The sequence below is a fragment of the Urocitellus parryii genome, chromosome 5, assembly GCF_045843805.1.
Source record: "Urocitellus parryii isolate mUroPar1 chromosome 5, mUroPar1.hap1, whole genome shotgun sequence".
In the NCBI taxonomy this organism is placed as follows: Eukaryota; Metazoa; Chordata; class Mammalia; order Rodentia; family Sciuridae; genus Urocitellus; species Urocitellus parryii.
In genome coordinates this window covers 100,661,430-100,678,982 of record NC_135535.1, presented here as the reverse complement: position 1 = coordinate 100,678,982, position 17,553 = coordinate 100,661,430, and the positions used below count along the sequence as shown (strand labels likewise).

The 17,553-nt window shown below is 34.4% G+C and overlaps 1 protein-coding gene across 1 annotated transcript in view; it reads right to left on the bottom strand.

Annotated features, from left to right (window-relative positions):
* The window catches only part of LOC113177575 (pregnancy zone protein-like), a 54,043-nt gene extending 42,622 nt beyond the window's left edge, over positions 1–11,421 (bottom strand). The window contains exons 1-12 of the mRNA XM_026382123.2: positions 11,307–11,421; positions 8,483–8,666; positions 7,201–7,360; positions 6,981–7,033; positions 6,174–6,194; positions 5,796–5,964; positions 5,267–5,351; positions 3,428–3,539; positions 2,999–3,113; positions 2,738–2,847; positions 1,548–1,709; positions 4–231 (exon numbers count right to left, since the gene is read on the bottom strand). Coding sequence (XP_026237908.2) covers positions 4–231; positions 1,548–1,709; positions 2,738–2,847; positions 2,999–3,113; positions 3,428–3,539; positions 5,267–5,351; positions 5,796–5,964; positions 6,174–6,194; positions 6,981–7,033; positions 7,201–7,360; positions 8,483–8,666; positions 11,307–11,389 — 1,482 coding nt within the window. The 5' untranslated portion in view covers positions 11,390–11,421. The remainder of the gene's footprint in view (positions 1–3; positions 232–1,547; positions 1,710–2,737; positions 2,848–2,998; positions 3,114–3,427; positions 3,540–5,266; positions 5,352–5,795; positions 5,965–6,173; positions 6,195–6,980; positions 7,034–7,200; positions 7,361–8,482; positions 8,667–11,306) is intronic.
* Between the last annotated feature and the right edge of the window lie 6,132 nt (positions 11,422–17,553).

Here is a 17,553-nt window from a genome sequence, read left to right as displayed (position 1 = left end):
TACCAGGTAATAGAAAATGAGTTCTTTGAGCGTTCCCATGGCTTGTCCATCCAGTATATAGTGTGCCTTGATATTCTGTGTTTGGCCACAGGGCAGGGTACCAGCCACAGGCTCCAGGTAAAGGTAACTCCCACTTAAGGAGAAAACATGACTTGCAGTATGCTGAGCTCCCTGGTGTTCTTCTTGGATCCACATATAGTTAAAACATGTGTTAGGTTGCTGGTGGATGACCTGATACAACAGAAAAGCAAAGAGACAAAATTATCTTGAAATTCTTACTTAGCTTCTTATCGAAATGAATAGTTAAAACTATGTGTCTGCTGACTATTAAATACCAGAGTTGTCAGTATCCCTATGTTGAAGATATTAAAAAGAAGTCATCCACAGACTTGTCTCCTTTGTCCTGATTCTGCTGACTTATCACTGCTTTGACATTTTGTTTTTCTTTTTTCTTCTACTTTTCAGAGCTAGAGGAATAATGATATTCAAATGGAAAGTATAAATCATCCAAACAGAAAAGAGAATCATAAGGTAACTGAAATCTTTTGTAAATTGCTTTATTGAAATTATATATAAATGTAATAAATTATCTTACTGACCTAAAAATTGCTTATAAATAATCCTCAGAAAATTTGCATTCATACTTCTTTTCATTATTATGATTTCCAACTTTTAAGGCCTATGTAGTTCCTGGAACTTTAAACCTTGCAGATGTTTAGCACATAATTCCATATTCCCTAAAAAGTCACTGCTCCTTAGCTCTTTTCTTGGTGCATAAATTTTTTTCCTAAATTTATTTGACATATTTTACAGACTAATCTATTTGATCCCATAATAAAATTTCTATTTGTTTAAAAACTATTATACTTACATACATTATACTAATAATTTACAGGTCTGTTAACTTTATGGATATTTCAACTATTTTAAGTGTAGGGACTCTGCTTATTTATCTTTTTGGTCCTAAGGAGGAGCAGGTATCCATTACATGGAAAACATTTAACATCATCACATATTTTTAAATTTAATTAGCAGGAATATTGGGAATTAGAAATAATTTAAATACTCTTTATCTAAGCTAGAATAAACAAATTGTAGTCTTTTACCACTTTTGTTTATGATAACAAGCAAGAAAACTTTTAGTTGTAGAAATCTTTTGATCATCATCATTAGATACTATATACTAGGTGTGTGTGTATTCATGATCACTTTACAAAATACCTAAGTAGATGTGAAAATATATAACATAAATTTCATTAATAAGTGAAGCAGCTGATATTATTCAGGACCCAAATCAAATAAGATTTTTATTTACACAGTATATAAAATTTTACAAATAATACTAATGAAATTATCAGTCACTCCTATAATAACCTTTTCTAATGCCTTAATTATTTTTCATGAAATTCAATTATCCTCAAATATCTAACCTTGAAGTCTGGACTTCATATTTCTTTCAAATGCAATGTTTGCTCTGAATATTTCATTGTTACTAATGTTATTTCTCTCTCTTTGTCCTCAGAGGGTTTATTTATTGTGGTACTTACCGTAATAAAAAGTTTGTTGGTTAAGATGTTAGTGGTATTGATTGAAAACTCTACAAGACCCTGTTCATTGGTAGTTGCATTGTTAAGATAATTGGCTTCACTTGCAGAGATGAAGATCAATTTATTGGGAATGGGAATACCTTTCCCATCCACCAGAAGCACCTAAAGAAGAAAAAGTATCTAATAATTTATAGTGATAACAAAGAGAACAGAACTCATGTGCACATATGCCTTTAATGCTGTAACTAAGTTTACTATGAGGCTTTTCTTCCATTTGGGCTCCTCGGGTGCTTCCATAACTGGTTTATTTTTGAAACTCCTTAGTATTCCTTTAAGATCAGGGAGGTTTTATTATTTTTTAAATTATGTTACTAGTCAGAGGTTTTTTAGTAATTACATTTGATATTTAATAATTTAGTAATTACATCTAGTGCCAAAATTATAGGAATCAACTTACAAGGGCTGCTTTCCCCTTTTCATTTAGCAGGAGGCTAGAGTGTTTGGCTGTGCTCACTCTCCTCCTCCCTGAACAAAGCATTTCTCTGTGCTTCAGCTTCCCACTGGGGCTAGCAGTAGTGCCTCCTTCATATGAAGCAGTGAAGATTAAGTAAAGTAATCCACTTAAAATATATTAGAAGATATCTGACACATTTATTCCAGAAATATTGGTCAGTAACATTACTATTATCTCCTGAAATAATCAGCTATGGAAACCCACATGAAAACATTTCTCTTTGAGGAAAATTAAATAATTATAAAACCAATGAAATCAATCCTTAATATAAATAAAATCAGTATTTGCCTTGATTTATTATTCTTAAAGTATATATCTTACATATTAAAACAATACAATAATGACTACGAAATGCATGATATAATAATACCTATACCTAAAATTTGAACTGTTTATTCACCTATTTCTAAGTAGAAGAACAGTTACGAAGAAGGCACTGGCAGCCATAAACTGGGAGTCACTTGTGAGAAACTGAAAGTTCCAATGCTAGCTGGGTGAGTACTTTACTCTAGATTTGTACATTTCATCAGTGATATTTACAAAGGGAAGTTCTAGTTTTGGGTTTCATGACTTTGGTCATATTGACTAATTAATAACTAATCAAGTATGGATTACATCACTGGGCCCTGGACTTATATCAACAGGAAATTTTGCCTACTTGTGAGATACTCTGTACCTGTCCAGAAAAGGGGATTCCTCGTCTAAAGTGTGAGTCCACTTTCACAAACTTGAGTTTGGTGGCAATGTTTGTGATTTCACTGGTCCCATTTCCAGTGAATATCAGGTCTGAAAAATATACAGAAAAGAGTAAATACTCTTGAAAGTTACTTTAGTCCTAAAAATTCCTTCCTATGTCAACTTTTCTTAACCTCATTTTGTTATGAGAAATAAATCAATGTTTAGTATTTTATCTCCCATATTCATTTAGTACTCAAACCTGTTCCCTCTTCTCTGATCTTGGCTTCCACTCTGAGTTTCATTTCGTAGCCCGAACTTTTAATCTGAATCAAGTTGGTTTTTACTTGTTGGGTGATGCAGCCATCACTGTTGAGCTGAGAACACAAAGACAATAAATGTCAAGCTGATTAAGATGCATAGTCACTAAATTTATTTTCTTTCTAATGCCAAGGAAACTTTTTTGGGTTAAATTGTTAATTGACCTTCAGGAACTTCATATTCATTTCTGCTTTGTAATCTCTAAGGTTAATTTTTCAATGAATCTTATTGACTAAGAATAGAAAGTTCTGTTTTGGATAAGGGATATTTTGGGACAAGTTTGTCATATTATTCTCCTTCTAGCTTGTAAAATAGAGTGTCCTCCTGGCTGAAATGGTGATAGTACCAAGAAAGAACACTGAATACTAACCGGCTGACTGAATTCCTCACAGAACTCTTGCTTGTAACAATTACCATGATGAAATAGTTTTCTGCACATGCTCACAGTTGCAAGTCCTGGGACTGGTTTCCCATAGGTGTATCTATCACGTGAGAAACAAATCAGGAATTGAGAAAGGCCACCTGCATTTCCCACTACCAACCCTCCACAAGCCTTATAATAGTTAGGCGGTCATATTTCTTTATCCAGCCTGCTCCCTCTGCTATTGCTTATTTGCCAGAATGAGTTTTATTCTCAAGGCTAAAAAAAACTCGAGTTATCTGATTTCACAAAAGATAAAAGTGAAAGGGATCTTTATCTTGTTCACTCCCTCAATTTGCTACTTAAAAATTGGGGCTCAGCTGGTCCTGGTGGGGCATGCCTGTAATCCCAGCAACATGGAAGGCTGAGGCAGGAGGATTGCAAGTTCAAAGCCAGTCTCAGCAATTTAGTAAGGCCCTAAGTAACCTAATGACAACTTGTGTTTAAATAAATAAATAGGCCTGGGGCTGTGGCTCATTGGTTAAATGTCCTTAGGTCCAATTTCCAAGAAAAAGGAAGAAAGAATTGAGGCTCAGAAAAAAAAAAAAGAAAAAAGAAAGAATGGAGGTTCAGAAAAATAGCACACCTCAATAAAATAGTGTCACTGGTAGTGTTCTCATTATTGCTTATTTCAACCTGTTATCCTTATAGTCATAATATCAGTCACTAGATCATTTATTTTATGTGTAAGTCACTTTGTTAGAATTCTAATTATTGGCTTCTGCCCAGTAGTTTTGACCTATGATCTTTTCTATTATGTTTTCAGTCAGTCTCATTAGAGCCTCCTCCTTCTTGATCCATGTCAGGATTAGTAATTATGGTATATACATGAAGAAAAGGAGAAAGTAAAATATCCTAGAGTAGAAAATTCTTAGAGAATTATTATTTGAGGCTATTAGATAATTAGTTCCATCACTGTACCAAAGAATCTATGTTAATCATTAAAGTATTTTCTTAAAATTGCCCAGTGGAGAGATTAAACATAATTAATTCAGTGTTCCATGAGAAGCAAGAAGGCAGTTCCAGCCAGTGAAATGTTTAGGATCTAACAGGCCTTTACTCTTCAATAAATTAGTGCCATAGGGAGAAACAAGGCTACAAATTTTAAGATATTAAGATATTTATAGGTTTCTATGGTTTGCTTTAAATTATTAAAGCAAAATTAAAATATTAATATTAAAAATATTAAAGCAAAATAAAAGTACTATAGAGAGAGTAAATGGAGTTAAAATATGGAGAATTTCATATTTTTTTTAGTAGGTACCAGACACATGAGGTTTCATTTTACTTTTCTGTTAACTTTTGCACTTGATTGAAAATTTCCATCATAGAGAGTTGAAACAAAGAGTGCTTATGAGTTAAAATTGCCAAAACAATGTGTAAACACTTACCTCTAGACACATTCAGAAAAATTTGAGGATTTGAGTATAAGTTTATAACTAATATTGAAAAATACTTTAAATTTTGCTGGTGTAATAATGGTATGTTGTAAATGGGAAAATACCTCTATTTTTTTAGAGGTATGTATTTGGGGAAAATTTTGTGACCTCTAATTTAATCTAAAATATTAAAGCAAAAAAATATGATACAAATGATGGAAAGCTAAATAATGATTAAGGGCGTCTTTTTTCTTTTCTATATTTGTGATTTTATTAATAAGTACTCAAAGGGAAGTCAGTGGACTACTATTATAAAAGTGCTGAGGGAAACTAAATTTATTATCTATACTTAGATAAATAATTATTTAGAATTGAGGCCAATTATGACAATGTAGATAAAACAACTCACATTCCACATACTGTTATTTCCACTTTTTCATCCAAGATACTGATTATCTTTGGAACTTGAACTTTGACCTCAAATTTGGGAAGCACTGTCAATAGAGATAATGATAAAAAGAGAGGCTGGTGAACATTTACTGGAAATGCAAACATTTTTGACATGTCTATAATTTTCCTTCAAATGGTACTCTGAAATGTTATATGAATTTTTCAACGCACTAACTTTAAGATGGCAAGATTTAACAATCCATGCAGAACCAGTTAAAACAGACTCTAACCACAGTAGATTTTAATGACACTAACAGATGATGATAGTTGTATTTAGGTAAGAATTTTCATATTTTTCAAAGAATACTGAAATGATTTTACAAACCCTTTTGACTTTGTTTATATAATCTTGATGGCTTTCTTTAGAGATAGGTTTAACTGTCTTTAATTCAAGTTCAACATACCTATGGAAAATTTAAATGATTTAAGTGAATGCATATTTTATGTACCAGAAAAGTCCTGCCCTTTCCCACTTATATTATCCATACCAAATTCCTCCACAGTGAAGGAGTGCTCTGCTGTTCCACCTGATTCTTTCTGTACCACCACTTTGTAGGAGCCCTGAATGGGCTCTGATGAGAGGGGAAAGGAGAGTTGACTCAGGCCACTTTCTAACTTGAGACTCTGCCACTGTGCAATTCTATTTCTTTTTGGGTTCTAAAGAAAAGCAAGAAGCATAGGGAGTGATAACATTAAGTTATGATGGTCCTTGAACATTACCAATAATTTTGAGGGTGGTAATTAGCGTTGCCTTTTGGAAAGACAAATGTAGAAGGAAGATAAAATACAATAAATTGGGCTTCAGGGAGGAGGAATATTTGAACTTTCTAACACATCAAAATACTAACTTCCTTTGAGATGCTTACCTCAAGGTATATCAGTGGAATCTATAGGAAAACAGGAAAGAAGTAATGTGGTTATTACTATGTGTTGCTATTTCCCTGAAAAATATTATTTAATAATATCATTTGAATACTTACATCCTCCTAATGAAGATATGACTATAGTATTTACTTTCACAAGAGAAGTATATTCATAGATTTATATGTCATTTTGACTTAGACCCAGTAGGAAGAGAATTTCCAGAATTATTTGATTAAAAGCAAACCAAGACTATTACTTCTACTAGAAGAGAAGCGTTCAAAGAAATAATAAATGCTAAATAAGATGGAAATGCTAATTTCTATGATTTGGTGATTACATATTGTATACATGTATCAAATTATTATCCTGTGCTTCCTAAATATGTACGATTACTGTGTCAATTAAAAAATGTAAAAAAAAAATAGCTTTGTTATTTTGTCATATGTTGAAGGCCAGTTGGAGCAAGTGATGTTTAGTAAGCACATCCAACTCTATATTGTATATATTTTCTAATATATGTATTAAATATATTATTAATAATTCATTATCCTTATTGCAGTATATTCAGAGCAATTAAATGTAGCTATTATCAGATTGATTAATTACTGTTAAAGAGAAAAGACTTCTTCATCTCCTGCCCCTCAACTTTGTCCTATATGAGACTCTAGAATTGTGGTGAGGCTGGAGTCAGGTTACAAAGGGAATATCTTTCATCATCTTGCTCTTCTTGGACCTTCCTGCCTGGTTTTGGAAGAGTAGTCCCATCTGCCTCTCCCTACATTCCCATTTCATAGACATAGGATGCTTACCAGTTCGTTTTGGGGGTGAAAATTTTCATCCAGGGAGACAATACGAAATCTCACTAAAAAACAAATTATCTTGTAAGATTCATACCCAGAAAAGTAGATGATTTGGGTTATTAGTCAAGAAGATAAAGGATTAGATGATGATGACTTTGGCTGGAAAACCTGCAGGGGAGTGGCCCTTCCTTCTCAGTGTTGCCCTGGCTGAGGAAATTTCCTTACATACCTGTCTGGCCAGGTTTATAGATGGGTTTGTCGGTCTGGACAAAGACCAGACTTTGAGCATTCTTCACCAGCACTGTGTTCTTCTTCCTGAAATCTTGTGTAGGTCCCTTTATTTGAATAGTGAGGAATCCAACCTCTGAAGAAGATAAAATCCTTGGGAGCTAAAAAACAAATATTTTATAATTGAGGAACTCTACACCCATTCCTTCTGAGTTCTTCATTATTATTTCTATCTGTTCTTTAGCTTAAAAGCAGCTTGGTAGAAAAGACGGTTTCTCTGGATACAGGAACAAAGACATTAACATAAGAAATAGGGGAAATTAATAAGAGCAGCCATCAGCAGAACTCAAATAGATTAGATTATGAGAACTGTAATCTCATAACTGGATTAATCCACTTGATGAATTAATAATTTGAATGAACTACTGAATGGGCATGGCTAGAGAATATAGGTCCTTCGAGGTGTACCCTTGGTGACTATGTCTTGTCCCTGACTCCTCTGCCTCTCTATCTCTTTCTGTCTCTGTCTTTCTCTGCTTCCCAGATGCTACAAGGAGAGTAGCTTTGTTCTGCCACACTCTTTTGCCATGATGTCCTGTCTCACCTCATTCCCAGAACAATGGTGTCAGCCAACTATGGTCGCTATGTCTGAAACCATGAGCCAAATAAACTTTTCCTTCTCTAAACTGTCATCTGGCATTTTGATCACAGAACAAGAAGTTGACTGATATAGACTTCTAGGTGTTAAAACACATTTCTTTTAACTGAGTCTATGAATATTCCTTGTCCTGAAAAAAAATATGGGAGAATATAAGAACTGAGCATGACCCATTAGTCAACCTCAAAGAGGTACTGGATGTTTGCTTGGAGAATTTTGCAGGATTGAAACATTCAGATGACATCTAACATACATCACAAGAAAAAAATGCACTGAATGCAAAATTATCTTTGTATAATCTGCTCCTAGGCAATGTCCAATCCTGACTCTTTCAGAGAAAATTATATGTCAAAACTGGAAAACTCCTCCATGTTATACTATTTTTGTGGGCAACAGGATTTTTGTTTAGGAATTAAACTGAACTTTGGCATTTAGAAAATATTTCCCCCCTACTCTAGTGGAAGATGCATGCTTTGTAGCTGAGAAGTTACAGTCTATGGTCTTTGTGGAAGACCTAACAACATTCTTAAAGTGATTACTTGGGATTGAACACCAGGTTCCTATCACCAGGACTAGCAGAATTCATTGAGACAGGCATTGCAGCCAGTACTCTAGCAGTACTCACAGTGAAGGAGATGCAATGGAATAAGTCCTTCTCCACCACCAGGTCAGTAAAGAGGCTTCTGTTTTCCCTTAGAGACTCCAGAGAAGCACTTATAGTTACTGTCTCATTCAAGTGGCTAAGAAGGAGGCAGGCCTTCTCAGGGGTCACAGTGTGGAGAAGGGAGGGGACCAGCACCATATAATGTCTGGGAAGGTAAGAGGTTAAATCAGAGAAAAACCTATAATAATAAGCATTGTCTTCTATGTTTTCCAGAACAATAGTATTTATAGCTGTAATTGGTTCTGTACCAAGAGTCAATAAACCAAGAGCAATAAGATGGTGATTCTGTAGCTAATTTGCAATTAAGAACTATTATTTTCTTATATCTTGTACTACTTTTGCCCATACATCATCAACATGAACTCATATCTTAATTTTTTTTTAAAATAGGAAACTTGGTACAAGAATCCTAATATTACTTTGTTGGAGGGGAGAATACCAAAGGTATTTGATTTGTGGAATACAGAAGTGAAGTTTGTTTCCTCATTCTCCAGGTGGTCTACTCCTACACATCAATCTTTCTTTATGTGTTTTGAAGAATTTCTTGGAAAAAATATGTCATGAATTTTTAGGGTCACTCTTAAATAATGTAAATCTCATATTTTTTTTGCATGACATACTAAGTTTTTATTATAAAAAAGAGAAGGTCATGGTAATTACATAACTTACCCATGGTCATTCAACTTGTCCTTCTCATCTAACTCTTCCCTGGCACCTGAATTTTCTGAGATCTTGTGTACTGTTCTTTCAAGGATCTGATACATGATAAACATTATTTTTTGCCTTCCCATCCAGCTTTTTCCTCTAGTTATTTGATCTCAGTAGGAAAGGAGACATAAGTGTATAATTGACTCAATATACTATTTTTTAAAAATTTTAAGCCTACTTGATAACAACTTAAAATTTAATTATATACATAGTTGATATTTTAAACAACTATTTCATAAGGGTTTGGTTAATATTCAATCTAGTAGATACTGAAGTTGGGACCCACTGAGGTTGAGTAATTTGCCCAAGATTTCACCTGCAATTAGCAACTGCAGTGTTTCAATATATTACTCAACCATGAATGTTTGCATTTTAAATATTTGCCTTTGGAGTAGGAGCTAAATTTTGTAAATATTAAACTGATAACTTTTAATTTACTATTTTCTCCTGTTTTTTTGAAACTTTAGTCTCCTGGAATCTTACTGTCCCTAGAAGAGGGAAACAGATACTTTGTCTCTTTGACTCTCTCAATTCTCACATCAAAGTCTAACTCTGGAGAGATAAGGATTTCTTCACTGTGTAGAGAAAAATCCCCTTCTGTTTATGATAACTAGATTTACTGCTATTTGCTAAAAGGTGGGCATAATGATTTTCAATGGATGGGATAATCCTGTGTAGTGTAGACTGCATTTGAGGATACAAACTGCTTTGTATTTCTGAACCCAATAAATACCTCTTGCTTTATTCATTCAACCTGCACTCAGAACACCAAGTAACCTCTACCTATAATCAAATACTGTCTGGATGGGGAGCAGTGGGAGTTGATGTATCTGCAGTTGCAGATGAAGTAGAGGAATGTTGGGAGAGAAATTCACCTGTATTGGTTGATGAAAAATTGTGCAAAAAAGAAGCCTAAGGAAGACAGAAAAGTTAGTTGATCAGAGTACTAATTCCTGCTTCCCATACTTTGGCCTGAACAGGGCCAACTGTGCAAGATGAATAAGGTAACAACAGATGGAGGGTCCTCTTACCTCTCTACCAATTTTGAACTCTGGAGGTTGCCCTCTATAGGTCTGAAATGTAGCTTCACCAAAGTCATCTGGCAGTACAGTGCGTGTAGGCAAAGGAGGGTTAGAAGTTTAACCTCCCAAGGACACCTCAGTGTGTATGTCTTCTTATCAGATCCAAGAATTCCCACCATTCTCTGAAGAATGTAAATGTAGCTTGGTTTAGGCCAGGGACCCCAGATGAGCCTCAACTGCAAAAAAGAGCACACTGACTGTGCAGCCTAAGCTATTTTGGAATCATAGTGACTTTACTGAATGTAGAATGCAGTAGAACGTTGGGGTTCAATGGGAGGTGAAAGAGCTGAAGTGAGACAGAGTCAACCAGAGGACTTTTACATCTTGATCAAAGAGAGAAACCAGCTGTCTAGTGACTAACAGTACATGCTAGCAGGCAAAAAGAAATCAGATTAACAGTGCAAAAAGAGACAGAGAACTCTGAGGCCAAGCACTCTGTCCCTCTTCTCCTCCAGAAGGTTATAGAGACTATAACCCTCTAAACACTATCTTGGAGAAGGAACTAGGGAGAGAGCAAAATGCAATTATTGTATTTCATCAAATTTAAAATTGGATAGGACTAAATTTATTTTTTTCCCATTGACCAATAATTGGGGGCTTTTCATGAAGACTTGATAAATGATTAAATAATAAAGGAGCTGTCCTTTCTGTACAAATCTGACCTACAGTGTGAGTTAAGTTGCACCCCACTATACACCCTGATATTTTTATGTTCAATGCCCTCTGTCCAAAAGAACCTTCATGAGAAAGTAGAGTATGAGGTTTCAAATTGTGCTTCCTAGTGACTACTTCTTGTATTTATGATGATTGGTCCACTGGAAAGAAGTGATTTCAAGAGTTGAGAATACGTGAAAGAAAAAAATGGGTTTACCAAGATAATCTTCTCTGACTTAAAGGTACCTTAATGAGTGGAAAGGTAGCATTTAATAGGAAAGGCAAAGTAAAGATAAAAGGGAAAGACTGATATAGAGTCTTGAGACTTCAGTGAGACTTACGGTTCTGCAGAGTCTGAGTCATTGGCAGAAAACAAGACAAGAAGTAACACCAAACATAAATGAAGAAGCTTGTCTTTGCCCATAGTGAGAGACAAATCTCAGGTGTGGTGTTGTTCCCAACACCTTGCCCTCAGCTTGATCTCTGAGACTCTCTACATTGACCAGGCTTTACGTGGAAGCGTGGAAGCTATTTTTAAACAAGCCCCACCCAAGTCTTTTGATGAGAGGTCAGAATGGGGCACAGGTTCCCAAAAAGGGTCATTGCTCTTATATTGCCTCATTCTTTTTAAGGCTAAATTCTAACAGGCTCTGAGGCATTCCTGAAGGAGAAAATTCATATTCTAGTTAGAATAAACTTTAACTTCCATTGCAAACTTCTGATGAAGGATCTTCAATGAAACTTTCTCCTAAAAATTCTCACATGAATATAACAAAGGAAACTGTATTTGAAGGTGATGGGATGCATCACTGTGATGTCATTCAAGATACAGATTTCTTTCCAGGATTGAGGGAAGTCAAGTTCAGGAGGATTTATTTTTGACAGTGGATTCCTGGTCCTGGAAGAAAATGATTAAAGTGACCTACTTTGGGTATAGACCAAGGAGTGGGCTAGCTGGGTCAAATGGTGGTTCCATTCTAAGTTTTCTAAAGTATCTCTACACTACCCCAAAGTGGTTGTGCCATTTTGCAATGTGCCATTTTGCAATCCTACCAGCAATGAATCAGTGTATCTTTTTCCCCACATCCTCACCAGCAATAATTATTATTTGATTTTTTAATAATTGCCATTCTGATTGGAGTGAGATGAAATCTTAGAGTAGTTTTGATTTACATTTCTCTAATTGCTAAAGATGTTGAACACTTTGTCATAAATCTGTTGACCAATTGTGCATCTTCTTCTGTGAAGTATTTGCTCATATCCTTAGCCCATTTATTACTGTTTTTTTTTTTTTTGGTGTTAAGTTTTTTGAGTTCTTTATATATCAGAGATAATTGCTCTATCTGATGAGCATGTGGTAAAAATTTGCTCCCATTCTGTAGACTGTCTCTTCACTTCATTAATTGCTTATTTTGCTGAGAAGAAGCTTTTTAGTTTGAATCCATCCCATATATTTATTCTTGATTTTACTTTTTGTGCTTTAGGAGTCTTGTTAAAGAAGTCAGGGCCTAATCCAACATGATGAAGATTTGGGCCTGTTTTTTTTTTTTTTTTCTATTAGTTGCAGAGTCTCTGGCCTAATTCCTAGGTCTTTGATTCACTTTGAGGTGAGTTTTGGTGAAAGACAGAGGTTTAATTTCATTTTGTTGCATATGGATTTCCAGTTTCCCCAGCACCATTTGTTGAAGAGTTTATCTTTTCTCCAATGTATGTTTTTGGCACCTTTGTCTAGTATGAGATAACTGTATTTTATTTGTGTTTGTCTCTGTGTCCTCTATTCTGTACATGTCTGTTTGGGTGCCAGTAACTATATCATATATAACCAGAGAAATGAAAAGTTGTGCTCCATTTGTGTAAAGAAAAAAAAGTAAAAATTATTTTAAAAAGAAGGAAGTTTTTTTAAAAAGAAGTACTTGCCATGGAAGGAAGAACAGATACAAGAGATATCAGAAAGGGGTTATCAAAGATCCCATTTGCCTATTTCATTAATAGCATCAATCCCATCAGACTTTACTTGCTCCTATCTTTCCTTGTTGCTGACTGGGTGTGTGCTCATGCACACAAAGTGTTAAGTTTTGCTGTGCTTAGCAAAACAAGGAGTTCTGTGAGAAAGCATGAACTCTTTGAACTGTCCTTGTTGCTGTCTTAAGAAGATAGGAGAAAAGAATGTTCTGCTAAGTGTAAAATATATATATATGTGTGTGTGTGTGTGTGTGTGTGTGTGTGTGTGTGTGTTTGCCTGGGAATAACTAACCACAAGTTAATTGATAAGAAATACGGAGCACTGTGACCATAAACAAAGATTTCCTGAGAATGTTTATCCATGCTTGTAAGGATTAAGCTGCAGGAAGGATGTTTTTTCTTTCCCCTTGTTTTAATTAACAATGCAGTATAAAAGAAGGAGAGAAAAAAGTAAAGACGGTGCTCATTTTCTACTGAATGCTTGTGTATACGTGTGTCTTTCTTAAGCATCTCTGCTGTACCAGGAATTACAGATTGTCAGCGGGTCTGACAGCTGGGCACTAAAGTTTACATTAAGATTATTTTTTGAGACTCCCTGTGTATTAAGCGCTATTTTGGTGGTGGAAATACAATATGGAACAGAGTATTCAGTGTCCATGCTCTCAAAGAATGTGAAGCCCAGGACTGATCATAGATAAACCAACAGCAGATTCAGTGTCACCCTGAGGATGCACACATTGCTGTCTGCTCCCATATTGATCTGCTTGCAACTTTTTTGAAAAACCAGCTTTCTATCTACTTCTCCATATTTCAACCTAATGTCTTTTCTTTGGAGAGCCCATTCCTGTCAACTCTGCATATAAAGTCAGTGCATTCCTCTTAGTCTTTATCAGACCTTCTTTCTTTCATCAAATTACCATCAAATAAAACATTAATTTTTAATTATGAAATGTTCCATATATATACTCATAAATATAAAGAACAAGATAGAATATGCTTGTACTTAGTACACACCCAGATTTAACAAAATTAAACATTGGCCACTTTTGTTTAAGGCCATTTCTTAAGAAATGGAAGGATTCTGCTTTGTAATCTTTTCTAATTTCTAATAGTGTTGTGGGATTGGAAGGTTGATATGTATCCTTCTAATAATGTTTTAACAGTTTCATTGCACATAGATGTAAATAATATATAGTATCATTTTTATTTTGTGTTTCATAAATTTAAATAGTATGCATGTATAATTGTAAAATTTATTTTTGCCTCTTACTATGTTTTTAAGACTTATTCACAGTATACTAAAGATGTAATACTGAAGATGTAATTTACTGATTTTTAAAATTAAATTATTTCTTTATTCTAATTTGTTATACATGATGGCAGAATGCAATTCATTTTATATTGCATATATAGAACACAATTTTTCAAGCCACTGATTGTACACTAATTTACTGATTTTTAATAAACATCTATATGAATTCCACCATATGCATATAGTAAAATGTGTTACTCCGTTCCCTTATAGCTGAATGTTATAATCTTCAATTTTTCAGTTATAAAATACTTTGAATACTATCTATTTATGAATATTTAAAAATTTTTCTAGGATAAATAGCAGAAAATGGGTTATAGGCTATATATGCATAAACCTCATGAAATTTGTCAGATATTAATAAATTTCCCTTCTTAAGTGTTACATGGATTTTAATACCTATCAGCAATGTAAGGTATTTCCAAGTTTGTTATATCTTTACCATCATTTTGCTTCACTAAGCATTTTACCTTTTGTCAATCTGATGAGTGAAATAGTATCTTGTTTTAATATATATTATTAATGAGGTTACATGTATTTTTATTTGTTTATTGGCAATTTTAGATTGTATCTTCAGTTTGATATCTCAATACATTATGTGTAGGATCTATAAAAACCTCTCTCTGCCCCTAATTAGTAGGCCTTTAACTCTATTGATGCACTTTTGTTTACTAAAGGCTTCAGAAATTATTCTCAGCCAGACATTCTGGAGTCATCAAATACTCTAAGGAAAAAGTTCTCTAACACAGGATTAACAACATGAGTGCTATTTTACCCCTGAATTTTGGATTCATAATAATTCTGTTTTAGTTTTTTGATACCTTTGGCAAAATATATATATATATATATATATATATATATATATATATATATACCAATAATTTCAAGTTTTTATAGTTATTTCCACTGTGAAGTTTTTTTTCTATTTCCTTGTATGTCAATAATGGAGATGAAAGTACTACAAGTATATTATTATTATTCTTTCAGGTACTGGGAATTGAACCTGGAGATGCTCTACCACTGAGCTACAACTCTAGCCTTTTTAATTTTTTAAATTTCTCTCTCTCTCTCTCTCTCTCTCTCTCTCTCTCTCCTCTCTCTCTCTCTCTCTCTCTCTCTCTCTCTCTCTATATATATATATATATATATATATATATATATATATATAATTTATTTATTTTTATGTGGTGCTGAGAATCAAGCCCAGGTCCCCGCGCTAGGCGAGTGCTCTACCACTGAGCCAAAATCCCAGCCCAAGTATTTTTTAAAATACATTTTCTGCCCATCTCTTTCTTCTTCTGGAACTCCCATAATTTGCATTTTGGTACATTTTATGATGTCATGTAGTCCTTTATTGTTTCTCCACTCTTTTTTAATTCTTTTGTTTTATACCTCTCATTACATTATATCCAAAGACTTGCCTTCGAGTTGCTAATTCTTTTTTATTCATGATGAAGTATGCTATTGAAGCTCTTCATTGATAAGTTTTTGGGCAATTTTTCTTCCATTTTAGAATAACAGAATAATGATCAGTTACAGTGATAGCCAGGTCATGTGGTTTTGCTAGGTCCACAGTGAGACCTCTGGTTATTGGGCTTTTTACCAGGGTGTATGGTAGGCTTGGGGTTTTTCTATTCTTTGGGTAAGAAAAAAATTGGACTGCCCCTATGACCTCAGTCAATAGGACTTTTCCGGATGGTGGTCTGCTTCAGGGTTTGCAAATGGTGGGCCTCTTACCTGGTATGTGGATGGGTATGGCTTTCTCTGGGCTGCTGGGAAGGCTCCTACTGAGTCATTGGGTGCGTCTCTAGGCAAGCAGTACTGGCCTCTGACCACAGTTATGAGGGGTGAGAACCAACATCCACCGTGGCTTCAGGGCTTACAAGCTGAGACCATTCTGCAGGACTGCTTCGGAGTTAATGGATAAGTTTGTCTCCTGGAAGGTCCCCAAGTGGGCAGACCTGTTCTTAGATCACACATGAGAGGGATTGGAGTTAATTTACAGGCAATGTCAAAATATACAATATGATCGAACTCAGCAGACCTGCTTGCAAGGGTACTCGTGGACACGTCTTCTAAGAGGGACCTGTAAAGCCAGGAATGGACTTAGACTGCAGTTTAGAAGGGATGGAGCTAAATCTCAGGACCATTTCAGGGTTTGTTTTTCCAAAACATGGAACAGTGAAAGAGAAAACCAAAATAAATGTAGAATAAGGATTTCAAGAAGGGAAGTTTTTCACTTTATTTGTAACATTGATTCTGAAAAAGTAAATATTTTTCACAGCTGGATAAATTTTTGGACAACCTTTTTATTGAGATAAAATTAATCTAAAATAAAATTCATTATATTAAGCTGCATAATTTAATGGTTGCTAGTGTGCTTGTGGTATTATTCAATGATCACTGCTATCTAGTAATAGAACATTTCTATCTTCCCAGAAAGAACCACATACCTCTTAGCAGTCAATAAATGGAAATTAATGATTTTCTCCTTCTCTAGTAACCATAATAGACTTTCTATTTTTATGGATTTACCTATTCTGGACATTTCAGATAAGTAGAATCATAATACATTTAGTCTTTTGTGTGTAGTTTCTTTTATGTTTTCAAAGTTTATGTTGTAGCATGCACCGACCATCAATTCATATTAGTGATAAATATTCCTTTGTATGGATATACTACATTTTGTTTATCCATTAATCTGTTAATGGAAATTTATTTACATTTTTTACTATTTTAAATATTGTGTTACGAATATTTGTGTACAAGTTTTTTCATGAGCATGTTTTTCTTGAGAATATACACAGGAGTGGATTGTGGGTCATATGACGGCTTGATATTGAACATTTTGAAGAACTGAAAGACCATTTTCCACAGTGTCTGAACTATTTAAAATTCTTTCTTTTTTAATTTTTCTTTTTTTTTAATATTTATTTTTTAGTTTTCGGCGGACACAACATCTTTGCTTGTATGTGGTGCTGAGGATCGAACCTGGGCCGCACGCATGCCAGGCGAGTGCGCTACCGCTTGAGCCATATCCCCAGCCCCTATTTAAAATTCTTACCAGCATTGTTTTCATATATTTACCAATACTTATCCTATTTTAATTTTTGTGAAAGTATAGCTATAGTAATAAATCTGAAGGGGTATCTCTTGGTGGTTTGGTTTACATTTCCCTAACAAATAGTGATGTTGTACATCTTCTCATGAGCTTTTTAGTCATTTGAACAGGTTATTTAAATATCTGTTCAATTCATTTTTTCCCCTTCTAATTCAGTTGTTTTAATCTTATTACTGAGTTGCAAGAGTACTGT